This window comes from Eleginops maclovinus, chromosome 24, assembly GCF_036324505.1.
Source record: "Eleginops maclovinus isolate JMC-PN-2008 ecotype Puerto Natales chromosome 24, JC_Emac_rtc_rv5, whole genome shotgun sequence".
Lineage (NCBI taxonomy): Eukaryota > Metazoa > Chordata > Actinopteri > Perciformes > Eleginopidae > Eleginops > Eleginops maclovinus.
The window spans coordinates 7,496,261-7,523,452 of NC_086372.1; the positions used below are offsets into that span (position 1 = coordinate 7,496,261).

Genomic DNA, 27,192 nt, shown 5'->3' on the forward strand with positions numbered 1-27,192 from the left:
GCCAAATAATATGGATATAGAAAAGCAGAAGGCCCAGAATAGTGCCTAGTGGTACACCAATACTACATACTCTGAAGTTAAGTTAGGGTTTTCTGATATATTTTCTTTCAAAATCTGATTTGGTGATCTACATTTCCAATAGCTTTTTTGCCCTATCAGCGATGAGACAAAACTGTAGCCAGGATGTCCCTGATCCCATCTTATAGATACGCAGAATGAAAAGATCTAAAACCCATTAAAAGCCATTGATATAAGCTGTTTTTGGACTGATACCAATTTCGTTTGGCTATGGTCCAATTCTCTGGCGGTCAATGGTTACATGATGCTGGAACATGAGCATTGATTGTATTGAAAAGTCTGGCAGAAATAGATCAAAGCCAACATGAACGTCACTGTTACTTTTCATGACTTTCAATTACTTTTTAGAAAAATTACTCACTGCTAAAATGTTCTAATTTTACTCAAAATACCAACTCTATGGAATACAGTTTTAAGAATGATACAACATTTAAGAATCTTAGAAATCCTCATTCACTCACACACGTTTTTCTCACTCCATGGGTAGTAACGAGGTCAACTCAGCCCCTTTTTGTCACCCCTCTCCTGCATCCAACAATCAGTTGGATTGACTGTCACCGATTTACCTCGCCCTCCCCTTCACGCCCTTCTGCCTTCATTAGGACCCTGGCACCCTGATAGGACATGGGTGGCTATGAGGACAAGCTTTGGTAATGGGGGGATGCATGCTGGACCAGGCTGGGTTCATCACCTTGCTGGAGGCCATGGGCGGGGGGTTATTCAACTTATAGGGCGGTGGTAGCTGTCTGGACTTTAGTGTGCCCATAATCTGCCATCTTGGTCCTAAACTCCCAGACTGCACCGCTTTCCCCTGATAAGGAGCTTCCCTTCATCTTAACCGGTAAGCAGTTTGACCATTGACCTAAAGCAGTGAATTATTAAAAAAGGGCCCGAGTGAGAGTGATTATCCATCAAATAAGATTTATCTTTTAATTTTGGCCTGTTTTGGAAATCTTCAGCCAACAAATACGGTTATTTTTTGTTAATGGAGTATATATTTATTTTAATTATGGGTTTAATACCATCATAACACCATTCAAACAGATTAAATGGCACTTCTCAGAGATTAATATGAGAGCATTTACAAGGATTTACTCAAATATACAAGAATGTTTGTTAAATGATTGTTTTTTTTTTCTAAGTATTGCCACCAGTTTTGTTTTTGTGTTTTGGAACAAATGTAAAGCAAATCTCCTCTGACGTGTCGCTCTTTTTAACCACACTCTTTGCCTCTTATGACTCAATGTGGAGCAAATTTAATGCTCTATTTGTAGTTTATCCCATGGGCTATTTTACAGTTGGCTGGGTAGGTAAAGGCATGGCTACCAGTGTGCGTTGTATAGGTACAACAAATTAAGAGCACATGCATATTGGTAGCCTCATTACAAATCCTTTTATTTTGTTTTGATATATTTTTGCATGGAGAGCATCTGCTCTAAATGACAATTGACAATGAGGTGAAACACATTTTTTATTGTCTGCATTGCCCCTAATCCAGAAAACACCACCCTACTGTTTGCTTTTCCCTGGCAGCTTCCTCAAACGTTCTGCTCCCTAATAACGTCAGATTAAGCCCTGCACACAACTGTCCATCTGACATGGGGGCTAGATTTGTCCTGGATTGGAAAATCTGGATGGGAAGCCTCCAAAGCTCTGTAATTCTGCGCACACACACTCACGGATAGAAACAGATTAAAAAGCAGAGAGGCTAGGGAGGATACGCATGCAACAGTGGTGTGTTGGTGCACGGTTGAGGCTGCGTCTCTTCGTGGGTTTGGTTTGACCTCTACTTCTTTGAGGTTCATCAAAAAGTTGTCCTAAATCACGCTGCACATAAAGCACTTGAGTTTAAGATTATTTGTAGCTGGGTTATTTATGTGTCGATAGCGATCGACAATGGTAATCCAACAATCGCTTGTTGGATTTCAGGGGTGCTCGAACCCTCCCCCAGGATGAACGAGCACCCAGAGGCTACACTTCTGATTCTCCTCGTCCCCAGACGTGCCCCCTCAATGCCCACGTGCCTCACTGGGCATGCCCCGCTTTTGATGCAACCGACAAGGGGGGCGTCAAACAAGGGCGATGGTCACCCAGATTACGCCTCATCATACGGCCTATTTAGACTTGACACGGAACAACAGGCAAACAGAGTACCGCACCACAGCGACCAAAACTGTGCTCATTGACGATGCCCGTCGGTTTCATTTCTTCATATCATTCCGAGAAAAGTCACGTGTTCCTCTGGTCGCTCATGTGACCCTGTGGTACGGACCAATAGGGTGGAACCGTTTGTCCTGGGTAGAGCGAAAGGAAGAGGGGGAAAAAAATCATTTTCTCTTTGCGATTTTTAATCTTGCAACACTGAAGAGGGTCGTCATCTACTGTATCCTGCGCTACAGAAAGGTAAATTCTCTTTTTTACGGCTTTTTGAGGAATCTTTTTTCTGTAAAGCTTAGTTAGGGATGAGCATTGGCATTTATTCCGAGAATGCTAGTTTGCAAAAAAAAATCTAATTTTTAGAATACATTCCTTGGGGACTTTAAACGCATAAACTGCTAAAAACTTGCTGAAATACAGGATCATGTTGAGCCGAGTAACGCTATCAATAATTAATTAACTTGATAACTTACACACGGTCAGGCATGATGGGTATCTTGATAATGAGTTGTGACAAAGAACGACTTATTGACGCGTTACGTAATTTGATTATTTGAAGCTGATTAAGTTAACATTTTCAGAACTTATCCCCGGGGCGCGGGAATAGGGCGACTGCATGAAGTGTGGAAATATTAAGGTTATCCTAAGAGAATAGTACATTTTATGGTCACTCGGTTTTTGCTTTTGGGGGTCTCTTGATCAGCGTTGTTTAGTTGTGCATTGCCTTTTGTTTAGATTCAAGCATGAGGGAAGTTATTGTTGAAGAATTAGCAGAAAAACTGCAGTTTAACAATGAAGCTGGCTGACCCTTTTCAGTGCAGGATTGGTAACATGACGGTCACTAGAATATATATATATATATATATATTAGCCCCCCCGAAGCTCGTTATTCCAATTATCGTCAGACCGATGGCCTCATTCTCGGCCAGTCAAAGACCAGAACTGTCATCCGTCGTTTTCTCGAATGCCGTCTTGAAATATGGCGATGAATAACTCCTTTGTTTGGTAATAATGCAGTCAAAGATCAAAAATCTATGTATTACTATAGCATTACTCAAATAGAGCAAATGTGATTTGGGAGGAATCTGCAGAAAAGGGCATTGGAGCCGTTCTGCATGACTGCTCGGCGGAAAGCTCGCCGTATGGAAGCCATGACTTTGTGACAAGCAGTGATCTCACATTACAAATTGTGGCAAATCTAAAATGGCCGACTTTCACGCTCTGCTCTTAGCACCGCGTTCACAGCACAACATGGTGTTCCTGCATTGTAAAGCCCTTTAAGCTGTGCCACTGCCGACTCACTTAAAACCGCCCCCCCCCCCTGCACCCACCACTCATCTAACTCAGGCTATCTGAAGCCAACACGAGGTACTTTTGACTTCCTTCCTCGTTGCGTCCTCTGGTTGGACTGGTAGTGGCGAGGATGTGGTTTTGATTGTGATTTAGGCTGAGCTATCAGGATGCTGCGCTGCTGATGTGGGCTGACAGCTCTTGAGAGCACTGTCATAGTGGCGTATAGGAAGGCCAGTGGGGTAGACGCCCCCCCCCCCTACTTTGCTGCACAACACCGCACCGCATTCAACAAAAGCCTGCGCCAGGCGAGACAAGAGCTGCTCATATCCCAGCGAACCGAGGGCCCAGTCCTCAGCGGAACTCTCCCTCAGTTACTGTTTCTGACAGGAGCGACCAATTATTTATCCTCCTGCGTTTCGCCGCTCCTCTCACCCCTGTTGCTTCACAAACTTCGGGGTTCGTCTGAAAGTGAGAGGTTCCTTCATGCAGAAGTGAGATGCTTTGAACAAATCCTGTGAAAACATATGGATCAATGAGGTCACCACCCCCCCTGTCCCCCCCCCCCCCGCTGCCCTACATGTGCACTAATTTCCCTTTTGTTCAGCCTTAATTGGAGCACAAACATGTATGTTAGGAGATCTCCCCACATATTGGCTACATTACAAATAAAAACATTTCATTATCAGCGATTCTGCAACTCCTCGAACAATAATGCTAAAATTAAAAACAAATAATTCCAGCCAACTGTATATTTATGACAATTTTCACTATCAAACCTTCAGAAAACAATGTTAAAACATGGTGACTTATCCCATAGAGCCACCCATATTAGTCTTTATTTACGAACAAATGGTTTTCATTGTTTTAAAATGGTACTTGTATTTGCAGATGAGGATATTAACAACTCTGTAACAAAGTCTGGTGTTGCAACTATAAAGAAAACCTTCAGAGAGGTAGAAGAACAGACGTAAAAGCACATTATTTGACAGATATACGCAGTTTGTCCATAGCCTTTTTACCCTGAAAAAAAACGTTTTCTCACTCACCATCCTTCACTGAAAAACAGCTGCTTGCCAAACTGGACTTGAACTCTGAAAGAAAAGGCAGCTTACATAAAAGTAATCTCAAATGTCCAGTATGACGTGGCGTTGAATGATTGAGAACGCATCTGTTTATCAACAGTACGAGAAAAGCCTTACAAAAGTTAGCTGTTAAAGGTCACACGTGTTTTTGTGGCTTGTGAATATTACAGATGGACTCTGTTTGGGATTACTTTTTGAGCAAGTCTGCTTAGCAATACTGGCTGAATCATCACACAAAAACATTTGAAATACCAAATTTAATGAGTTTACTTTTTTATGAATGAGAAATGTTGCTCTTAGGATGCAGATTTTTTTTTTTACCTCGGCCTCGCAGCTCAGTCACAGTGTTTTATATCAAAACATCATAATAACATATCTGTAGAAATGTGGATTAGGGATGGAACAGATGACGGCGGCTTCGGCCTAGATTACACCGCCGGCCGTCCATTTAATGATTTTCCTACAGGATTTCCGATGTGTCTCTCTGTCCGCCATTATATTGACGACTGACTGCATCTCTGTATATTAAAACCTCTAAAACGGTACCAAGCTCTTCCCATACGACTGGATACATTTAACGTAAATCATGCATCATTAATGTCTTTTCGTTACATTTTCATGGTTGATTTTCAGTGTTTTTGTTGACAACTTAAGTGTCTAAAATGACCCTTATTAGGATCTGAAGGAATCAATGAGTATTCTATCAAAAAATGTGGATGATGATGAAAAATATAATGATCAGTGCCTATCTTTAGTAGCAATAGCTTCATTTTGTCCTGTCCACATCTTAAATCTTTAAAACATTGCTTGAAACTGAGTAAATTGGGCAGAAAATCTCATTTATTGTAATAAATGACAAAGAAAAGTTGTCTCTGTAGGAGAAACTAGATTAAATGTAATATTTTGGGATAAATCCTGCTGTTTTATTCATGTTTTAATCACTTTCTGAACTGAATCGACTCAACAAAGTGAGGAGGATCATGTGAAAAAGGTCAAAGCAAGTTGATGGTCACTTATCAGGGTCCGCCTGCAGTGCCGAGCAGAGCACGACGGATCTAGTTTTATATACTCAGTAATGAGATTCATCCATATCTGCAGCATCCCGGCCTTCTTCAGGCCAAGACAGGAGTACCGAGAGGCAGTATTTTATGCCTTCAAACCACTTCAAACCAACAATATTCATTAATGATCAATAATGCTAGTCCTTTCAGTGTTCCCTTCTCACTAAATCATCTTCAAAATGCACTTTCACGTTGCAGATTCCTCCTTTCGACCTCGCTTTAAGTGTTTTCGCATCATTCACACATCAGCGGCTCTGTGTGAGAGTCTCCTCATTGTTGGGGAACGCATAAAGAAATAAAAAGAGAGGTATAACTTCTTCAAGAGCAATGCACAAGTCTTTTCTGTGGAGAGCAGACACAGGGAGAGATGTGAGGCGAGGGGAGGGGGGAGCCATTTTGTGCACTGCGTTGTCCAGCCGAGCGTAAAGCGTGATTAATTCAATAGCCGCCATAGAGGAGGAGACTAGCAGCGCTGCAACACCGAGCATGACCCACTTTCCCCGTCAGATGTCATGAAAAATTCCCTGCTATCCCTCTATGGTTCTCATTCCCCCACCCCCCTGCCCGTCTGCCAACTTCCTGCCTGATTAACAAAGAGACAAATCAATGTAATATGTTTGAAATGATCCGAAGGGGGCGCGGAGCAAGAACATATAGGAGCTTTTATGTGGGTGTTTGTTAAAATGCAGGAAGAATTTCAAACGACTGCTGGGAGATTTCAGCCCGTCGGGGCAAATGATTCACCGGGCCTTGACCTAATTCTATTATGCTACAGGATGTAAGAGCAAAACACAGACTGGGTGGACTACTATTCAGTTCTTAACGCTGACCCTGTTCGTCTCCGAGGTCCAACAGCATTGTTTCCGTTGACCTAAATCTACGGAAGGTTTATTCGTGGGGAAGACACCAACTTTTTAAAATAAATCTTGGAGCGTAACTCCACTTTTAAGCACTTCAATTTGTAGCCTTGATAGGGGATGAGCACCGCGCCATCTAGCTTGAATCCCGTCGTCAATCTTGGACTTTTTTTTATTCCCTGTCCCCCACTCCCTCCTGCCCCTGGAGAGGACTTGCACCGCTGGCTTGGGTCTTAAACTGGGATTAAGGCTTTTTATGTAATCTGGTTTCCTCTGGGAGATTGGAGAGACAGCTGGCAGCAGAATCCCTGTCCTTATCTCTACCCCCCTCCCTCTGGCCTCCCACCAACATCCCTCCACTCGTAGATCTGCATGCAGCTAGATTAGAGGAGCAGTGATTTCTGTATTTCTCTTGGAAAAGAAATTGCCTTTTTTAACAATCCGTGGGTTTGATTTGAATCTATAAATACAACTCGCAGTATGTTATAAAACAGGAAGTGTTTGAGGGGCTGTTCATACCGCTGCATTCGCATTTCATTTAGCACCTTTAGACTGTCCCAACTGGCATGGCGTACAGACTCAGCTATAACTCAAGACTATATATATATATACAAGCCAAATTATTCCGTCAGTTGCCAGGAACACAAAATACAACTTCAAAAACAAAGTATTTGGTAATAATCACTGGAAAAATAATTACACATCCACGTTGTACACATAAATAATTTACATAAGAGAGATTTTATCCAAGATTTGGTGTGCCAAATAATTAAAAATAAAAACAAAACTAAGTTATGTTCCTATATTTTGAAGTGAAATATTATATTCCTTGGTGGTTTTCTTTGTGCAATAATTGTTTGGTCATCTTAAGTGTCTTATACTTGTAGCTGCTTTTAGATGAGAAACTACAGGTTTATAGTTCTTTCTGCGTAGTTCACTAACACAACAATAAAAAATCTATTTGCAGTTGCAATAAGAGCATATTACTAAACTTGTGCCATTATTTTTTAGAAAAGTAAACCCCAACATATTAAATACCTTGTCTTATAAAAACATTTAGTTGAAGCTATAGCATATTTACGGTATCACCACCAGTCTCATAGTGCCCTACAGACCATAAATATGTGTAAATAGTTCAATCCGAGCTGCATTCAGGGGAGTTAAGATGTTAATTTGTGTTAGTGATGAGAGATTTAACAGGGTGACAGAGAGGTCAAGGACCAAACAGCTACATGTTCAAAACGAGCGGATTTATCGTGTCATTTTGATGCACAGTTCCCCTCTTTCGTTTCTCCTAAACCATAACTGTAGACTCAATCAGATAAAAAGAGATAGAACAAGGGAGGTAGGAAAGAATTTCCATTTCCTCACAGCAACATCGCCTCTGATTGGCAGACTGACATTATGTGTCTTCAGTCAAGGTCAGCAGCTTTTCTTTTCAACATAAACTCATGAAGCCGTCGGCAAGAAATATGATTCAGCTCATATTATATGCTGCAGAAGTTTCCCTCTAAATGTCATTACTCTATCAATATCAATATGTGGCAAAGCGAAGCATTATGTGGAGGTTTATTGTGTGGAACGTGACTGCATGCAACTAATTTCATTGTTACGGAACATAAATAAGAAATATTTATTCATTGTATTGCTCTCTCTTTGCTTCTGCCTGGTTAAATTTATAATATTCAGTTAAATTAATTTATTCTTCATTTACTTTTTTTGTATCATTTTAAAAGTCAAGCTGATGATTATCAATCAATAAAAAACACAAAAGTTATAAAGTTGATATAGTCTCAAACAATAAAAGTGTTTTTCTTCTTATTTCACACAATAAACATGCCTGATTAGTAAAAGAAAGTTTGGACTGTGGATTTAAATCCCAGAACCAAATAATTGCAGTTCCAGTGTCAGGCTGCAGCGCTCTCTAGTGGTCGCTCTGATCACTGACGTCTTCTTTGAGTCATTACATCATATGTCAGGCAGAATTAGATGGATTCCAGCTGAAATAGATTTGATAAAAATAAATATGGCGCTCAACGTTTCGATGGCTCATCCCGTGACTGAAGAGACATATGCTGACCTACTTTCCAATCGCTTTTATTGCAAACTATTGCATGGCATTAAGCTTTGTAAACATAGAACAATTTAAATTCATGCAACCGAGATTATTGGAGCATATTTACATCCAACAATTTATATGTTGTTATATTTAGATTTTTGCATTAGATGCTGGGCTCCAGTTACTCCATTTTTATCACTATTTCAGGCAGTTTTTAAAGCATTGAAACATAACAACGCATAACAAGTGGTAGTACAATTTGAGGCATATGCAAGTGCAAAACTGAAATAATAATGATTTAAAACAACAGTCAGGACCCTCTTTAAGGCAGGGCCTCCAGCCAATAAGTATTTGTGAACATAAAGGGTACTTTGGTGATATTCTGTGTATTTGTTTATAAAAGAGAGACAGTGAATGCATCTACTGATATGTCTTATGCTTTAGAACACCATTATTGGCTAAACACATTTAAAAAGCACATTGGTTACTGAGTGACATGTTAATTGATTCCCTAATCAGTCCCTAAAAAAATCATTTTCACTCCTTTTTGATAAATATTTGCTAAAATGAGTGAACTAATGTTTTAGAAAATAACTTTTTTTTACAAATGAAAATGAATATTTATGGCCTATTCTTTAAGTTTTACCTAGGCATGGGGTTGAGCAACATAGACAAAGTAATCAGAAAGTACTAAGGGATGGACTAACTCATTGTTGTTTTGGTTGAATATAACTATAGTTCAGTCAGACAACTCACGTTTCATTAATGTTTATTAGAAACAGTATATAGCTTGAGTTTGGCGTCTAGGTTCGGGCCTCATCAATCCACATACTAACATAGAACATTGAGTGATGATTAGTGATTAGTGATAACTTTCCCCCGAGCCTACAGATAGAAGCTGGGGAGGAAGCTGGGGTAGTGGTGGGGCAGGCGAGGCGAGCATCGCCAACGTGAACGCAGCAGCAGCAGCAGCAGTGAGGTGAACACATTAGCAGCGTGGAAACAGCAGTAGTAGCAGCTGCATTAGCGAGGTAGGGGTAGGCGGATCCAACAGTTTAAATAGAGCGCCTGATTAACAGACTGTTTGGTTGGTTGCAAGTGTGACGAGGGGCGTTATGTGTTAATGCAGGGGTTTTCAACTGGTTTTGTCCCAGGGACCACCATTCGGACTAGAAAGCAATCCGCGGCCCACTGATGTGCCTGCGCGTGCGCGTGTGTATTTGGTGTTACATGCATAGCTCAATGCATGAAACATGAAAGAGAGGCCACGCAGATTTTATAATAATAAAAGTAGATTTATTAAATTAAATTAAATTAAAGATTATTTTAAAGAAAGAATAAAGAATAATAAAGTGTTGTGCAATTCAGTATTGGGAAAAGTAACTAAAAATGTCATGCAAAGTCAGTCTAGGTGTGTGACAAAACAACAACGGAGAACAAAAATCCAACAACACCGGAGAACCAAAATCCAACAAATGAAGACCAAGGCAGCCTCAACTGCTGGCTGGTCAGGGCTTTTATAACCCAGCCAGGACAGACCTGTCACCAATCACCTGCTGTAGAGACAGAGAGATTGAGAAAAGCAGAGAGAGATTGAGAAAAGCAGGGAGAGAGAACAGGCTTACCATTAACACAGGGCGGGGCCTAAACCCGCCAGGGTCGTAACAGTGAAAACATGGGAGAATTAGGCCTACCTGTCAGTGTGATATCTGGGCGTGGTGAAGTCCACACAGCCTGTCTATTCGTGGCGAAATGGTAGACAGACACAGTCTCATGTCATTCTCTGGATCAAGCCTAGCCCTGTACTTATTCTTTAAGTACGCCAGTGTAGAAAAACCACTCTCACACAGGTATGTGGTTGGAAAGGGCAAAAGACACCTCATTGCTTTTGCAGCAAGCTGTGGAAATTCTGTCTGGCAACTTATCCAGAATTTAACAAGGGGCTGTGTGTCGTACATATGCCTCCTGACAGAGTCTGTGGACATCTCAATCAGCTTATCCTCTTCCACAGCCGTCAGACTTGACCCTACTGATGCATCGTCACTGAATGGGAGCAGGATCCACTTGCTGTCACGGCGCCACTCTTCCGAATCAGTGAAGTACTTTGCGAATTGACGCACAAGCTTCCTCAAATGCTCACATATAGTGTCGTTGATGTCAGTGCTGTCAGGGTATTCCTCAACTGAAGGAAACATCGCCAAGTTATTGCTCTCCACTCGTTCGATCCACTTTGACATTTTTTTCACAAATGCGTCGAGCTTCTCGTAGAGCTGCATGACGTTTGCATCTCTCCCTTGCATGGAGCTGTTCAACTTGTTCAGCTCTGCAAAAACATCTGTGAGGTACGCCAGCTTAGTTAACCAGTAACTATCGTTGAAATTGGAAGCCAGATCAGAATGCTTCTCGCACAAGAACTCGTAGATAGCTCCGCGTAGTTCAAACACACGGGCGAGCACAGCGCCGCGAGACAGCCAACGCACCTCTGAATGATAAAGGAGAGAGCTGTGTTCACTTCCCAAGTCATGGCATAGGGATGAAAACAGGCGTGTATTCAATGCGTTTCGTTTTATGAAGTTGACCGTCTTGACAACGACATCAAACACACCACTGAGCTCAACACTGAGATCTTTGGAGGCGAGAGCCTCTCTATGAATCAGGCAGTGTGTCCAAATTACCCCCGGAGCCACCCTCCTTACATGCGCAAACAGTCCAGTCTTGCTGCCACTCATGGCTCGGGCCCCATCGCTGCATAATGCAACGCACCTCTGCCACGAGATATTGTGCTCCGTGAAAAAATCGTCCAGTGCTTTAAATATTTCTACACCGGTAGTTCGCCCGGGCAGTGGTTTGCAAAAAAGAAATTCCTCGCACATAGTGCCACTGTCCTCGTATCGCACAAATGTTAACAGTTGCGCATCATTAGTAACATCTGTCGTCTCGTCGATTTGAAGGGAAAACAGAACTGTCTGAAGTTTTGCCATCAGCTGGTCTTTGACATCATTTGCCATTTCCCCAATTCGTCTTCCGATTGTGTTGTCTGACAACGGAATAGTTTTTAATTTGTTGGCACATTCTTCGCTTACCATAGCTCTGCACATATCTATGGCTGCTGGCAATATAAGCTGCTCTGCAATGGTATGGGGCTTCTTACTTTTTGCAACCCTGAGAGCGACCAGATACGATGCTTTCAGTGCGTTTTCATTTATTTTTGCACTCTTCCTCATGGTAGCCTGCTGTCCTTTGAAATCACGCAACATCTGTTGCATGTACTCAACGGGTTTGGCCTTCAAGTGGACGTGATGCGTCTCCATATGCCGCGTAAGTTTCGACGGCTTCATAGCTTCATTACAGAGAATTGTTGAACATACGAAACACAGTGGTACCTCCTCTCCTGCTCTGTCTGTCGTCACTGTGAATCCATATTTAACATATTCCTCATTGTATTTTCTTTTTCGTCTTTTTTGCGAAGTTGACGCTTCGGAAGCCTGTCCTTGCCCTATCGTGGCGGCCTGTCCCTCTGTCGTGGCAGCCTGACCCTCTGTCATGGCAGCCTGTCCCTCTGGCACTTTCCTCACTACAAAACGATCCATTGGTGCTAGATATATAGCTAGACTAGTACATATGTAACAAATGTTTGCTGTACTACAACCTATCTTAAAATACTCTCGTCGGCTATGCTTATAAATGTGTGTCAACTTTGCTCGCAAGACTGTACGTAATGAATAATAAGTGAGGTTAGCGACGCAACTCATTAGCGAATCACAGGCTACCATAGACTGGATAGGCGCAAGGCTACATTCTGTCAGCTTGAATTTCCTTTATATTATTTTAAACATATTTTTCACGATATGTAACGGTATTCTGGAAATGTGTTGAAATATCAAAGCGAATTTATATTAAAAAAAAACAATGGTGAACTGATCAACATAGGCTCTTGTCACGGACCACATGCAATGCCGCCGCGGACCACCAGGGGTCCGCGGACCACCGGTTGAAAACCCCTGTGTTAATGTATCATTGGTGCTCGAGTTGACTGCCTGAACTAGCTTGCAGGCTTCGCCCCATTTATGCAGTTTTTTTTTAATACGATGTGATTAGCAACAACTGCACATTAAACCAGGAGTTTTTGGCTTATATCCATATTTTGTAATCCCACATTTATAAAGCAAGAGGCTCTTAAATTAAACTTAATTCCATTTTTGCTTTAAGCATTAAACGGTCCTGTTAAAACGTAATGACTTTAAAGTACATTCAAAAAGTATGAGACTATCGTTCGAGTTGCAGCCTTTATATCTAGCTTTTTTTATTCACATTTAACTGCCTAAATGAAGTTCTACACTAAGTAAACCTTACCTTTAAAGCCCGTAGAAGCAGAGGAAAACATTCAAATGTCTCAACAGGTGTGTTTTAATCCTTTTTCCCGGCAGGTGACCGGTTGGCTGACTCCACCATCACACTCGCGTTGGCCCTTGAACTCCTCTCTCACGTGACCACGCCCCTTCCTTCACATCCAATTCCGACATGGAGCCCATCAAGGTCCAATCAGAAGGAGGCCTGAACGTGACCCTCACCATCAGGCTGCTGATGCACGGCAAGGTAGCGACACACACGGCTTCTGTTTCTTGTATTGCTTTCAACAATCTGCCTGGTAAAAGTAAGTGATGTCAGCCCTAACATTATGTGTTTGTGTGTCTGCAGGAGGTTGGAAGCATCATAGGAAAGGTATTTGTCGCACACATAAGCAGACCATAAAGCATCATAATGCCTGCGGGAAATATAACTTTATAACTTTTGTATTTTACTTCCAGAAAGGAGAAACGGTAAAGAAAATGCGTGAAGACGTAAGCAGAACTTTTATGCACATTTTTATTGCCACTTTTAACGTTTGCTTTTTTTTAAGGTAATCCTGTATTTCCTTTTGCCCCATAGAGCGGTGCACGTATCAACATCTCAGAGGGGAACTGCCCCGAGAGGATAGTCACCATCACTGGGCCCACAGATGCTATTTTCAAGGCCTTCGCCATGATAGCATACAAGTTCGAAGAGGTAACACATCCATCATTTTAGCACTTTAAAGTACAACTCCATACTGAATCAAAAGCACTACATTTTACACACACACTTTAGTCCTTTAAGTACTCTAAGATTTAATTTAAATAAAAGAATATAAGAATATTCAGAAAAATGATTTAAGAAATGTAAGTGTTGAAAGTAAAAATTGTTAGTGCAGAGAAAGGCAAAAAGTGTAACTGTTACTATTATTGAACTTTAACAATTAATATATCATTTTAATGTTATAGTTAATTGGTTGCGAAGATTATTTTTACATATTTTTTATAGGATTTCTGTTAATTAATTTCCTTTTGCATTCTGGACATTTTTTACACTGATTATTTTGTCAAAATAAATAATAAAACAATAACACAATTATTTAAGGGGGAAAGCTGCATCTCCTCACATCTGAGAATCTTCAATTATAAAATAAGATAAGAAGTATTTTATTAATCCCAAACTGGGAAAAAAAATGTTGTTGCAGCAGCATAAAACAAAACAAGGCATTGCAAATAATTAGAAATGAAAAAATAGAAATAAGTCATTCTAAAATATAAACATCTCAAAGGTTTTCCATTTTAATATGAATGTCTATAAATAAAAACATATAGGCAGTAGAGAGTGGCATTCAAATAACATCAAATTTGCCTTAAGTGCAGTATTTAATAAAAAACTCGGTTCCCACCCCCAGTCTGCTTTACTGTTGCGTCTCCTAATGAATACAAAGCAGGCTCTGTTATGTAGGACAGGAATATGCTGATCTAACCTTGCAGCACCCTTTGAAAAATGGCCAGGAGTTAGATTTAGATTTGGGTAACGTATCCAAACAGGGCCAGACCAAAGAGTCTCCAAAACACAGAAAATAAACCTTTGTGCATGTCCGTGTGTAAGCAGAAAATACGAGGACTTTCCAGATGTACACACACAGAGGAAATGCCCTTTAGCAGTTTTTAGAAGGTGTATAATATAAATCATTCTTAATAACACATATAAGGTTTGATAATGTCCAGTATTTTCAGATAAATGATAACAACCACGGAAAAAATTGAAAAACTACAATATCTAAGAGAGAATTTCCTATTCTTTCGTTAATTGTTAGATAGGTCTGATAACAGCCTTTACTTCCACCCTCAGGATATAATAAACTCTATGAGCAACAGTCCGGCCACCAGTAAACCCCCGGTCACCCTGAGGCTCGTGGTCCCGGCCAGCCAGTGCGGCTCTCTCATCGGGAAAGGAGGCTCCAAAATCAAAGAGATGAGAGAGGTAGGCCAAGACTTTTCTTCTATTATTTTTAATTCATGTAACCAACTGGAATATTACGTTTGAAGGCAAAACTACAGGAACTATTCATGCACTTTTGAGAGTTGTTCTGCTTTTATAACATGTCTTTTCTAGACTAGAGAACTAAATACACATTAAAGTGTTTAATTTAATTCATGGCGTCATTTATTAGTTACATTTTTTCACTCTATACATCTTGTAAAATGTATGCAATTAAAAAATACCGATGTTTAAAGGCATTTTCCTCAAAATTAGTTTATTTGTCTTAAAAATGTGCCAATTTAGTAGCACTTTTTTCCAGATTTATGTGCGATACATCCAAAATTCCCCTATTTGACTATAATATTACAACTAAATGATGGCGCATTGCATATTTATGACTTCCATTTAAGATTTGTATAATCCCCCATGTGTAATGTTTTTCTGCTCTAGTATTACTTTACATCTGTCCACAGACTAATTCCGATGATTTGAATATTAGTCCACAGGAGCTCAGGTCCAGGTTGCTGGCGACATGCTGCCCAACTCCACGGAGAGAGCCGTGACGATCTCCGGAGCGCCTGAAGCCATCATCCAGTGTGTCAAACAGATCTGTGTGGTGATGCTGGAGGTACAGTACCAAGGAGAGGGAAATATAAAGTTCAGATGATTCACACCGAACATCTTTTCATTAAAAAGATACGTTATTTTCTTAAAGTTCTTATCAATAATATTTCAGCAAGTCAATTTAATACACAAGACAGTCTCTAAATATCTCTTTAATTTAAATATTTTACATTAGGCTTTATTTTCTGTAAATCCTTTGTGCATATGAAGGCATTTTAAATTCTCCTCCACTAACAATGAGTACTATAAATACTAGAACATCTTAAGGATTATCTGCTGTATCTCTCTGATTACAAAATGTTGATTCCTATGTCTATTACTATTTCATAACCTATGCATTTCACTGTTTTTTTTTGTGCTCTGACATCTTGTTTTGCAATATTGATAATGTTATATGAGACATGAAAAAATTAGAAATGTAATATCATAAAATTGTGTCTTTTCCTGGCCCTATAGGTTCAATTACAGAAAAGTGTTCTTTTGTTTGATTTCATATATTGTAATTGCATCTAAATGACTGAAGATTATCTATCAAATATCTCATTGTGTAGTTTAAATATATTTGTTAAATTGTTAGATAGCTCCAGTTAGAAAAAAATCTGACATTAAGAACAAATTAAACAATTAGGAGTGTATTTTGCAGGGTACAAAACCCAACTGTTTTTACCTCACATCATAATGCTTTAAATCAAAGGGCTCCACACTGTCTCTCCCTCTCCTGCACCATTAATTTGAACTATCTGCACAGCCAGTTCTCGATTGGGCCTTCATGGTGGCACCAGCCATGGACACTTGGAGATATGAGGCATGACTGTAAGTCTCTCAAATGTGGACTTTAGACCTTGCAAACACAGTATGTAGACTCATCATTATCCAGTTGAAAGTGATGTTCCAGGTAAATCCAAGTTTAGTTGTGCACTGAACCACGATTTGGACATGTTCTGTGGGCATGAACACACCGAAGAGCACTTTGTGTCACAGGTCGTCTTCCCTCAGGCACCGCCCCTCCTGGTTTCACTTTATGCAACTTCTTTCTTTCTCTCTGTTCTAACACTCTTTCCACATCTCACCTCTTCTTCCCCCCACTCTCTCCTCCTTTGCTCTCCTCAGTCCCCACCGAAAGGTGCCACCATCCCCTACCGCCCCAAGCCTGCCTCTACCCCTGTCATTTTTTCAGGTGGCCAGGTAAGAGCAGACCCACTGGGGGCGTCCACGGCCAACCTCAGCCTCTTACTGCAGCACCAGCCACTGCCTGTTAGTGTTGCACCAGGTTTTTCTCACTTATCCTCCCTCCCTCACTCCCCCCTGAGCCCCTCCGACTAGCATGACACATCACTGCTGTTTTCTGTGCCCTCACCGTCCTCCATCACCTGCAGCCATGCCAACCAGAACTGGGATAAAGACAATAACAGAGAAAATGGGAATTATTTCAAGGTCAAAACTGCCATAACAATCAATGTGTTAAAAACAAAATAAGTAGCAGAATAAAAGTAAGTTAACATAAACCATAATGGAAATAGCTAAGATAAAAACATGTAAATGTATATACCGGTATTGCACAAGGTTACTTCACATCGGTGATGTTGCAGTCTTAAGTCTTGAAGCCAATGATACACATATTTTAAAGGAAGTGTAAAAAAGTAACAATAAAGTAGAAACAACATCCTGTATTGTTAGAGCAAAAATAACTTGGTGAACTTGAATCAAACAGAAAACCTGAACTGAAAGAGACACGTAAATTGACTTACTCAGCAAGAGGCGTACACAGAGGAAGGGAAACTCGGTGCAGACACCTAGTGGACGGGGTGTGAACTACAGGAGATGACTGGAAACACTGAGGATCATTTGCATGGGAGATATAAACAGATAAACATTTAATTCAATTAAACAACATCATTTTACCATTGCAATCACATCCGTATGAAAAGCTACAATCTGAGCTATTAAATAAAAGCTTTGTCTTTCTTATTTTCTTTATGTAATTTATTTATTTTGGGGATTTATTTACTTATTTATTATTATTCAATATTAAATAATATTTTTTTCTTTGAGCTTATTATTTATTTTATGTTTTCTGTGTAAAGGGCAAAAAAGGGGGTACATGTTGGTATCATGATCCTTTTTGATTGTGTAACTCTGTGAAAATTCAATAAGTATATATTTTTTTAAATAAGATGTAAAAAGAAAAATTTAACCAATTACTAACAATAATTAATTAACAACAAGTTCTTTACTAGACTTCCATTGGCATGCTAAATGTTGCTTTAAATACTAAGAATATATGAATAATGACAAGTAAAGTATTGTTCTCATCAATTAACAAGAAAGGTGTTGGTAAGCCAGTAAAATATGAAGTATTATTTTTATTTTATTTTATTCAAATATTCTCATGGAAATTAGGAAAGCAAAAGTCTGTAATTTATTTATTAATAAAAAATCTTCCAATTTCAACTTTACTGACCAAATGCAGAGACTATACATGTTATTTGTCTGGTGACAGTCCCCTTTTGGCTGAATTTAGCTCAGTTCTGACCTCTGGGGCGCACCACGACCCAAAAGCTTTTCTCAGGGTCGCTCATGTAGTTTCCCTCGTGCCTCCCCCCCACACACACACTGTCTTGTGTTGTCCCCTATTGATTGAGTTCAACTGGATCTGACTGATGAATAGTGCATGAATTAGTTGTAGCTTAAAAAATAGACAAGAAAGTGCTTGTGTTGTAGACATTTCAACAGTTTTCTAGTTTGTTGTACAGTTTTCTCTTGTCAAAAATATATTTTTTAAATGACTTTTGTTTACTACAGTAAATGTCCCGCTGATGTAATGAGATAACAATAAGCTCCTCTCTTGTTTGCAGGCTTATACCATTCAAGGACAGTACGCCATCCCTCATCCTGATGTGAGTGCTAACCCTCGCGGCAGTGCACACTGCTCACTCCATTATTCTGTCTCTGCATCCAGCTTTGTACTCTCTTTCCACTCATATTAATATTAATCGCTAATATTAATACAGCTTTGTTTCTGATATGCATTTCCTTTATCTTCTAACTTTTTTGACTCTCTCCTCCCTGCCCTCTTATGGGCGTTTAACCTTGTGGAGCTTGGCCTGGTGGCTGGTGGTGTTACTATTAGATGAACTCAAGTAGAACATGCATCAAATAGGGTTGTTAAGACTTTATAGTAACTGGAGCCAGAGATGGCCAAAGTACACACATCCTTTACTCAAATAAAAGTACAGATACTTGTGTTTAAAAATACTCCGTAAAAAGAAGTACTGATGAAAGTTCTTTACTGAATGGAGTAAAGTACTAATACCAGAAAAATGTACTTAAGTACAGTAATGAAGTATTTGTACTCCACTACTTCCCACCTCTGACTGGAGCCATTGTGAAATTGTTGTACAGACATTGAAGACCGAATTGTCAAAATCAGAACCAAGAAAAAACTGATAAAAAAAGACAAACATTTTGTGGCTATACCTTATGAGTTTCCTTTAAATATAACCAACAGTTTTTAAAACTTCCCCTTTCCCAAATCAGAAAGTGCTTTTTCAGCATTTCCTTATGCTCACACCAAACTTGTCTAAGTTTAGGGCAGGGGTGTTCAAACTGCGGCCTAGGGGCCAACTGCGGCTCATTGTCAGTTTTAAATAGGCCCTCAGCCAATTCACAAAGTGAAATGTAATATGACGTACACCTGAAATTGTGCTTTTTTTATATTGTACTTCTTGTAAGAAATATGTAAAAGTATATTATACAGTAGAATTCACGTGTGAATAAGCCCACTTTTCAAATAAATTCATGTTGAAAATATTATCGAACAAATCTTAGTTGACAAAAAAAGCCTGATAACTATTCAAATAATAGGCTAGAAATATGCCCTCCTTATTTCCCCTTGTTATAAGCAATCTGAGGCTTCTGTTTCAAGGAGCCGGCCAAACACTTTTTGTAACAAAAAAATGACACCCTATGGAGAGCTGTGATGTAGGCTGTTTTTTTTTTCTTAAAGCATATTCAATTATAAAGAATGATTTACCTACATTTAATTAATTTTGAGGCAATATACCTCACCTCTAGTGAGGGGCCCAGCCCTTCGTATGTGGCCCTCAGTGAAAAAAGTTTGGACACCCCTGGTTTAGGGTGTAAAAATCACTAAAGTTTAGGGGTTTCTAACTAAGCATCTGCATCTGACTATTAGGGAGAATGAACATGCAGCCAATTTGAAAATCAAGAGTCAAGAATCAAAGGCTTTATCTTCAATGCATGAATGCTGGAAAAGTCCCAGGCTTCAGCAAGGGTGCGAAATATATTTAACTTATGTCATAAAATAGTGCAAGTGAACCATTGCTGAGAAAATGGCATGATGAATCTAGCATCATCCTAACATTGTAGTCACCAGTTGTTACTCCATCACCAGCGTTTCAGGCCAAGTCCTCTGCGAGCTTCTTCTTCTCTCTTTCTTTGTATCTCTCTGTCTTTGTCCTTCACCTGTCTGTGTTGTTACTACTCCTCAGATCCTCTACTCTTGTATCATTTGTGGACAGACCTGTGTGTATGTCCGTGCGCTTGAGTGTGTGTGTTCGCGAGTGTGTTTTTTTAATGATGACCTCATAGCACTGCTGTCCTCCTCCTCCCCCCCTCAGCAGTTGAGCAAGCTCCACCAGTTGGCTATGCAGCAAACCCCCTTTACCCCCCTCGGACAGACCACCCCTGCCTTCCCCGGTACGTACCCACCTACACGACGACCCTCTTTACCAAAGCTCCTTCTCTCGTTTTTACCTGTAGAGACAAACACATTCTCTACCTCCTTTTTTTCTCTTTCTCTTCCTGTCTTTACTCTTCTTCTTCTTGTCGTTGTCCTAATGGTCTCTGTGGTGCACTGCCATTGACATGGCCTGCTGGTGGTCTGCTCTTGTTGATGTTGAGGTTGTTCTTTGGTGTCCCCTGAGTATCTTTCTTTAATGATGCCTCATTATTATGACAGTAGATATCAATTGTCAGGTGATAGGAGTTTTACAGAGCCAGACTTTCTACTGGTCAATAGCCAGGGAATTAAATACCACCATGGACTACATCTCATCAATGCTGCTCACTCCCTCAATGTGCCAAACTCTATTTTATTTCCTCTTCCTGTGTGCAGCAGCAGGTCTGGATGCCAGTAACCAGGCCAGTACTCATGAACTCACCATTCCCAATGATGTGAGTACATTCGTCTTAATGTGTGAAATGACTTCTCGTTAGTGCTTTTTTGTTTAATTTCCCATGACAAAACTGTTGCAGATTTTATAATATATTATATTTCATTTATGTCCATTTTGTGCTTATTCTTCAGTTACACTTTCAATACACAATACCCTTTACTGAAACACGTATTTAAAACAAAACCTTTCAGAAAAAAAGGTCAATTCGAACCAAAGCTACACAAAGATAATCATTTACAGAAATATTATAACAACTAGTACAAAATCGAGTGTTAAAGCTAAAGATTCCGTTCCAGAAAAACCTGCAAAGATAAGATAAGTACTTAATTGATCCTAATTTGGGATTTTTTTTGCGTTGCAGCAGCATAAAAAGACAAGACATTAAACACAGTCAATTTAAAAGACTAGAAATAAACAATTGAAAATGTAAACATCTCCATAGAAATAAAATAGCATTAAAAAAGTAGAAAATATACGTGTCAGAATAAAAATGTACACAAAATATATTTGTAAACAAGAAACAGGAACAAAGCACGGCATTGGTCAGATATCAACGCACAAATTCTCAAATGTTGTTGGACCACAGAGTCAAAAACTCTGGTTTATTATCTTAACATGGCTTCCCGATTTAGCTTCCAGCGATACAATCTGACAGCTGCAACTATAGAGGACCACAGCAGAGATATAGTGCAGCCAAAGGCAGTTGGCTCTGTAAAGGGATTGGCCTTAATGGAATGGACTTGCTGCACCAATGAAAGGAATATTAGAGTTATGGTTGAAAGGCTGACAATGACCCGTAGTAATGCATCACATCGAGTGCAGTGTAATATGGCGTGCGTCTTTGATTTGTTCTGACCATCCTAAGTCCCGTCCCCATTTTCTTCCCAGCTAATAGGCTGCATAATCGGACGCCAGGGAACCAAAATCAACGAGATCCGTCAGATGTCTGGGGCACAGATCAAAATTGCTAACGCCATGGAAGGGTCATCGGAGCGCCAGATCACCATCACAGGGACCCCCGCCAACATCAGCCTGGCCCAGTACCTCATCAATGCAAGGTCAGAGACAAAGGGTGCTAAAGTCAGGTGTAAAGGGATCACGTAGAAACAGTCAAAGCATTATTGTACAGAAGTAGATATGAATATGCAGAAAACAATATACAAATCACCGTGTTTGTGCTTAAGTTGCTGTTGTCAGGCGCTACAAGTCAGTATTCATGTGTATGTATTTGGACTACATCAACCCTACCTGCTGAGTGTTGAGGTCCCCTCACCCTCACTTGGCTGCTTGCACGGCCCGGAGCCCTTCCTTTAGTCCATCAACGACAACTATGTGGATCAATGAACTGTTTGTGTGATCAAATCACAGCATCTCCCAGTCACTACTGGTGTTCCATAGGGCTCTGTCCTGGGGCCTCATGTTTTCATCCTTTATCTACATCCTCTTGGACATATCTTCCATAAATTCAACATTCACTTCCATTGCTCCAACCGGACATCCGGAATATCTCACAACATATCTCATCACGACTTCTTTTACTTTTGATTGACGGCAGATATCATCTTTCTCTCTTTTCACTTTGGCGGTTATAATCTGATCTGGATTCTTTGCCCAACGATCGGATTACCCGGTGTATGCATGAACGGTGTGTGTTAATATTCGGACTAACATCGACCCTACCTGCTGAGTGTCAGGGCCCCCACTCCTCTGGCTGCTTCCGTGGCCTGGTGCCCTTCCTCTAGTCCATCAGTGACAACTATGTGGATCAATGAACTGTTTGTGTGGTCAAATCACAGCATCTCCCAGTCACTACCGGTATTCCACAGGGCTCTGTCCTGGGGCCCCTTGTTTTCATCATTTATCTACTTCCTATTGGCCATATCCTTTCGTAAATTCAAGGAAAGTTGATCACACTGTCTTAGCCAGCTTAGCCAGGCCGGCTAACGTTAGCACTAAACAAAAACATGACCACACGAATGTCAACTGGAACGGATTGCAGTTCAGCAATGCGTCAGCAAGCAATTTCTTCAGGACTTGCATTCTCTAGTTAATATTGTACTGTGCAATGATCACCTAAAATTATAACTGTACATTTTGAGCAAAATCTGCTTTTCAGCATTAATATAATAATTGATTTTAATTCGTAACACAACCATTTAGAATATTTTCTTTGACCAATATTGAAGTAATATGTGCACATTTGTGCTTGAATTGTTTATTACATTTTATTTTATTCTTAAATGGAGCATCTGTCAAAAAATCCAATTCCCTCTGAATACATAAAGTATTCTGATTGATCATTTCTTTCTGGCCTTTAAACCATTAACACACAAAAAAAGTACTTAAAGATTTGGCTCATTTGAAACTATTGCACAACGGTTTGGTTAATTTTAGGCCATTGTACTGCATTTGTATCTTCAAAGTTGAATGCGCTTATTGTAGGCCACTTTGGGTGAAAGCTTTGGCTAAAAGAAATTTTATGTAAAACAGCAGGCTACTTGGAGGACATTATTTCTAACTTACCAATATGGTCCTCCCACAGGTTCAGAGATGTGGCGGCCATGTGGAACGACCCATCTTCCATGACCACGTCCTGAATCCCTGACTGGCTCCTCCGTTTGGCCCTTTCCAGCGATTGACCACCGCAGACAACCCTGATGAAGCCCTCCGGACTCTGGCTCTGGCTCCCTGAAAACCTAGTCCGCCTTCCCACCCTGGTTCAAAAGTTATTTATATGTCGGGGAGGGATGTGCGCTCACTTTTATTTCGGAGAGCCAAATTAAAATAAGAAAAAAAAGAATTACAAAAAAGAAATTCATTGTTGATTAGGTTTTTTTTTAGAGAACTGTTGAAGCATGTTGAATGTTTATTAGGAATAACTTGTGTTAAATCTTTCTTCTCTCTATCTCTTGCTTTCTCTTTCTCTCTGTCAGTGCATCATTTAAAAGTATACACTTGTAAAAGATTGAGATTTATTTTGTAGGACGTATTTATTTGCATATTCCAGCTGCACAGTGATGCTTGGGCAGAGTGTATGGGAGGATGTAGCCAAATTATCATTTTTTGATAATATATTTTGAAAAGGAAAAAATTGGTCTGTTCTGCTTTTGTCCTAAATTGCATCTTTCTCTAAATCCAATCTCTACCCATGACTCTTTGCTGCATCACATGACCCTTTTAAGCCAATGGTATCACTCCTAGAGCCTCCCTTCTCATGTTAGGTTCCTATACTTACATTATTGCTTATATTGCATGTTTCAGTGTCGTATCGTTGTGCATTTCAGTAAACCTGTTCAGTGTACGTGGTCCTTCAAATGTTATTATTATATCTCCTGTTCTTTTCCGCAAACATTTTCAGCATTTTTGGCCATTCACGTCTAGTCCTGCTCCCCGCCCAAATGAAAAACTTTCCGACAGAGCCTCCTTCTATCAACACCGATTATTAGTATATAGATGCATGAATGGGAATTAGTGAAAAATCAGTTGCTAAAAAAACAGAAACTGAAAATTGAAATGATTGTTTACTAACTTATTATACTGTATTTGTTTTGTACACAGACTTTTGTGGTTTAGCACATTAGTCGACTACGCGGCGCTCATGCAATAGACTATTCAACACTTTACTCTGGACTGCCTCTGATGTGGGAGGAATTAGTTGGTCTTTAAAACCAAGTGTTGCGTCCAAACTTTTGGGCCTTTTACAAGTATACATTTGGTTCCTTTGAAAGTAAAACAAAACTAGGGAAAGAAGGCGACTTTTTACGGCAAAGAGGCCTAAATGTTTGGACGAAGCCAATCGGTTTTTTATTGGGGCCGAGGAATGTTCAGGGGTTCATTGGGGGGAACCCACGGGAGTCTCTTTTTCAAGATTGTTCATCTTGTCTTTTCTTTTTGACGCTTTAGGTTTGAATGTCTTTTTATTGCCACGACTATGTCATTGTTTTTATTTGAAAAAGGACAGGTTGGATGATATTTATTTATCGTGTGGTGATGCACATATGACTTTTGTTCTTCGTTGATCATGAAGCTAAGTTAGTTTTGTCGTATCGTGTTTTATTTGAGATGGAGGTGTGGTTGATGTTTCAACTATTGGACAGCTTGAGTTATCTCATTTCTGATCAGCTGAGCTCTATGAAGTTTTGACATAATACAAACAGCTGTTGAATGTTATCGTCGAATCTTATTATTTACTGTCCAAAACAGGAATATTCTGCATTTTCAATTACACTTCACTTATACTTCTTCCGTTTTTATTTCCAGTAGCCTATGCTGAGCTTAAAGGAAGAGTTTGACATTACCAACATGTTGAGCTTTTCTGTAACTTCTTAAGCGCTTTGATGACATACATGTGATTATGTAAAAGGACAAATGATGTATCACTATACTGATATACCATGCATAGTCAATGATTATTCTGCAATAATTCTTACATTTTGATGTGAACTCAAGTAGTAGTGCTAGCATTGAAATTATGAATTTGTGTTTCTTTTTATTCTAAGTTGTCATAGCTTGTACTTCAATGGGAATGTTTGTCAAATGAGTCAAATTAAATATTTTTTGCGGAGCAAATTTGCTTTACAAGAACAGTTGGCTTATATCTAAGAGGGTTTTCTTTCCCAACAATATTGTAAAGGTATAGAAAATACTCAAGGCCCGGGTATTATGGCTTTTATTCAGCTATTATCAGTGCATGTGTACTGAGGTGATATTAGTACACATGTAAAAGCATTTAAAACATAGAAAATCAAAAATTGAGGCTTATTAGCACAGTCATTTGACAAAGATGTTGGTTTGTAATATGAATTTGATCGCCATGGCAGTGGGATTTCATTAACATCAATATTCAAAGTTTTGAAAATGTATTTTCATTTGTCTATATGCCTGAGTACACTACAATTTTGAAACAAACTGCAACTAATGCAATAATAGGGTGCAATGTGCAATTATTTATTCAGTTATTAGCATAGACACAGGACAGCTGTGTAGCTTGTCTTAACACGTTTCTTTTTATTTACTTTACATGTGGAAGCAACAGCAGGAAAAAAAGAATGACTAGACTTTTTTTTCAGCTTTTATTTATGTGTACTATTGCAGTTTGGGGGAAAAAAATTGATAGGACTTCGTAACTATTTTTGATTGATTTATTTGCTCTGTGCAGATCTATATTAGTTGTGAGTAATTACATAGGTTTTCATTTCAAAGTGTTGGTAAATATAAAAACTAATAAAGTTTCATTTTTTCTTTCTGTGACTTGTTTTCTCTCGTTTCTCTTTGTTGCCTCTCAAGGAAAATTAAAGGGGTGCCAATTCTGCTCTCCGGTGTGTTCCCTGTCCTGTAGTGTTCTTTAGGTTGTGTGCATGCAAAAGGTCTGCAAATGCTAAAATCCCATGGTTCCCTCCAGAGGAAGTTTCTCTCCCAGAAACTCGCCCCCATGCCTGATTGGGGGACTCATTTGTTTTCAGTGTAGAGACATCACAATGTAACACTTCTATTGGCCAGCACTCCAACAGATTTTACGTGATAGGCTAAAGGGGGGGACATCTCTAAGATGTTGACCAATCATAAGGCAGTATGCAAATAAAAAAGCATGTTTTGAAAATTAAAGCATGCGAACATGTCACAGTAGAGCTACAAAATACAAATATGAACTGGAAAGTTAGCATAATAGAGCCCTGTGTACACAATATAGAGGAATTACACGCATTTTCAGTTGTTCCTGTATCGTTTAACACAGTAAAAAAAATTATAAAAGTGAAATAAAAAGGAAAAAAAAGTTCTTTAGAGGTATTAAAAGAGAAAACAAACTCTGGCCCACGCGAGGACTTTCTGATGTTTTCATCTCGACCTCTGAAGAAATTTGGGACGATAAATTGCTGTGTCAGGATTTTTCCTCAAGCTGAGGAGATCCTCGAGGGCAGAAAGTTAGTCTTATTATGTGCTGTTGAACAGAGCAGTGAAACTGTATGTGTTGGCCAGAATGACGTTTAGGTTATTTTAAGATAACACTACATCTTATTACAGAGAGTAAGATCACGCCAGGAAATATACCTCCCATATTTAAGATGGGGATGCTCACCGTTTCATTCCAACAATACTTCCCGAGTGTCAAGGTTAGATTAGGAAGTTGTTGTTGAGCCAGGAAGCTGTCTGAGAAGTTGATGTGTAGGTGGTAATGATTGGCAGAGATCCAGTGAAGAGCCCCCCCCGCAGCTTAACAAGAGCCCGACTCAGGCACCACACAAAAGTCATTACAAGTGTTTTCAACAAGAGTTGAAAACTCTGTAGAAGCAGCCGCAGATTTCATTACTGACAATAATTTATCGCAATTATATTTATATTAAGTACCAGATTCGGTTGGTATGTCATTACTAAGATATTCCTCAGCAGCTATTGATATAGAATAAGATATGTAGTAAATTCAGAATGCATGAACAAATCCCCACAACACAAGTTAAGAAATGTTAT

The 27,192-nt window shown here is 39.6% G+C and overlaps 2 protein-coding genes across 4 annotated transcripts; one reads left to right on the forward strand and one right to left on the reverse strand.

The window, feature by feature from the left end:
* The first annotated feature begins 840 nt into the window (after positions 1 to 840).
* On the forward strand, positions 841 to 25,977 carry LOC134861154 (poly(rC)-binding protein 3-like). 3 transcript variants are annotated; one of them, XM_063878181.1, is made up of 13 exons: positions 841 to 919; positions 13,015 to 13,183; positions 13,286 to 13,309; positions 13,396 to 13,428; positions 13,517 to 13,633; positions 14,774 to 14,905; positions 15,405 to 15,533; positions 16,640 to 16,783; positions 18,385 to 18,426; positions 20,170 to 20,248; positions 20,667 to 20,725; positions 21,616 to 21,785; positions 23,270 to 25,977. In XM_063878181.1, the coding sequence occupies exons 2-13, from the start codon at positions 13,109 to 13,111 to the stop codon at positions 23,322 to 23,324; spliced, it is 1,059 nt and encodes a 352-aa protein (XP_063734251.1). In that variant the 5' UTR covers positions 841 to 919; positions 13,015 to 13,108; the 3' UTR covers positions 23,325 to 25,977. The 3 variants fall into 3 exon arrangements, with proteins under 3 accessions (XP_063734251.1, XP_063734250.1, XP_063734252.1); XM_063878180.1 differs by lacking the exon at positions 841 to 919 and adding an exon at positions 2,093 to 2,481; XM_063878182.1 differs by lacking the exon at positions 841 to 919 and adding an exon at positions 2,093 to 2,481 and having other exon boundaries at positions 20,173 to 20,248.
* Positions 9,725 to 12,336, reverse strand: LOC134860705 (SCAN domain-containing protein 3-like). The gene is made up of 2 exons (XM_063877493.1): positions 10,282 to 12,336; positions 9,725 to 10,143 (listed from the first exon to the last, which is right to left on the reverse strand). Exon 1 carries the CDS (start codon positions 12,175 to 12,177, stop codon positions 10,285 to 10,287), a length of 1,893 nt encoding a protein of 630 aa, XP_063733563.1. The 5' UTR covers positions 12,178 to 12,336; the 3' UTR covers positions 9,725 to 10,143; positions 10,282 to 10,284.
* Positions 25,978 to 27,192: the final 1,215 nt, after the last annotated feature.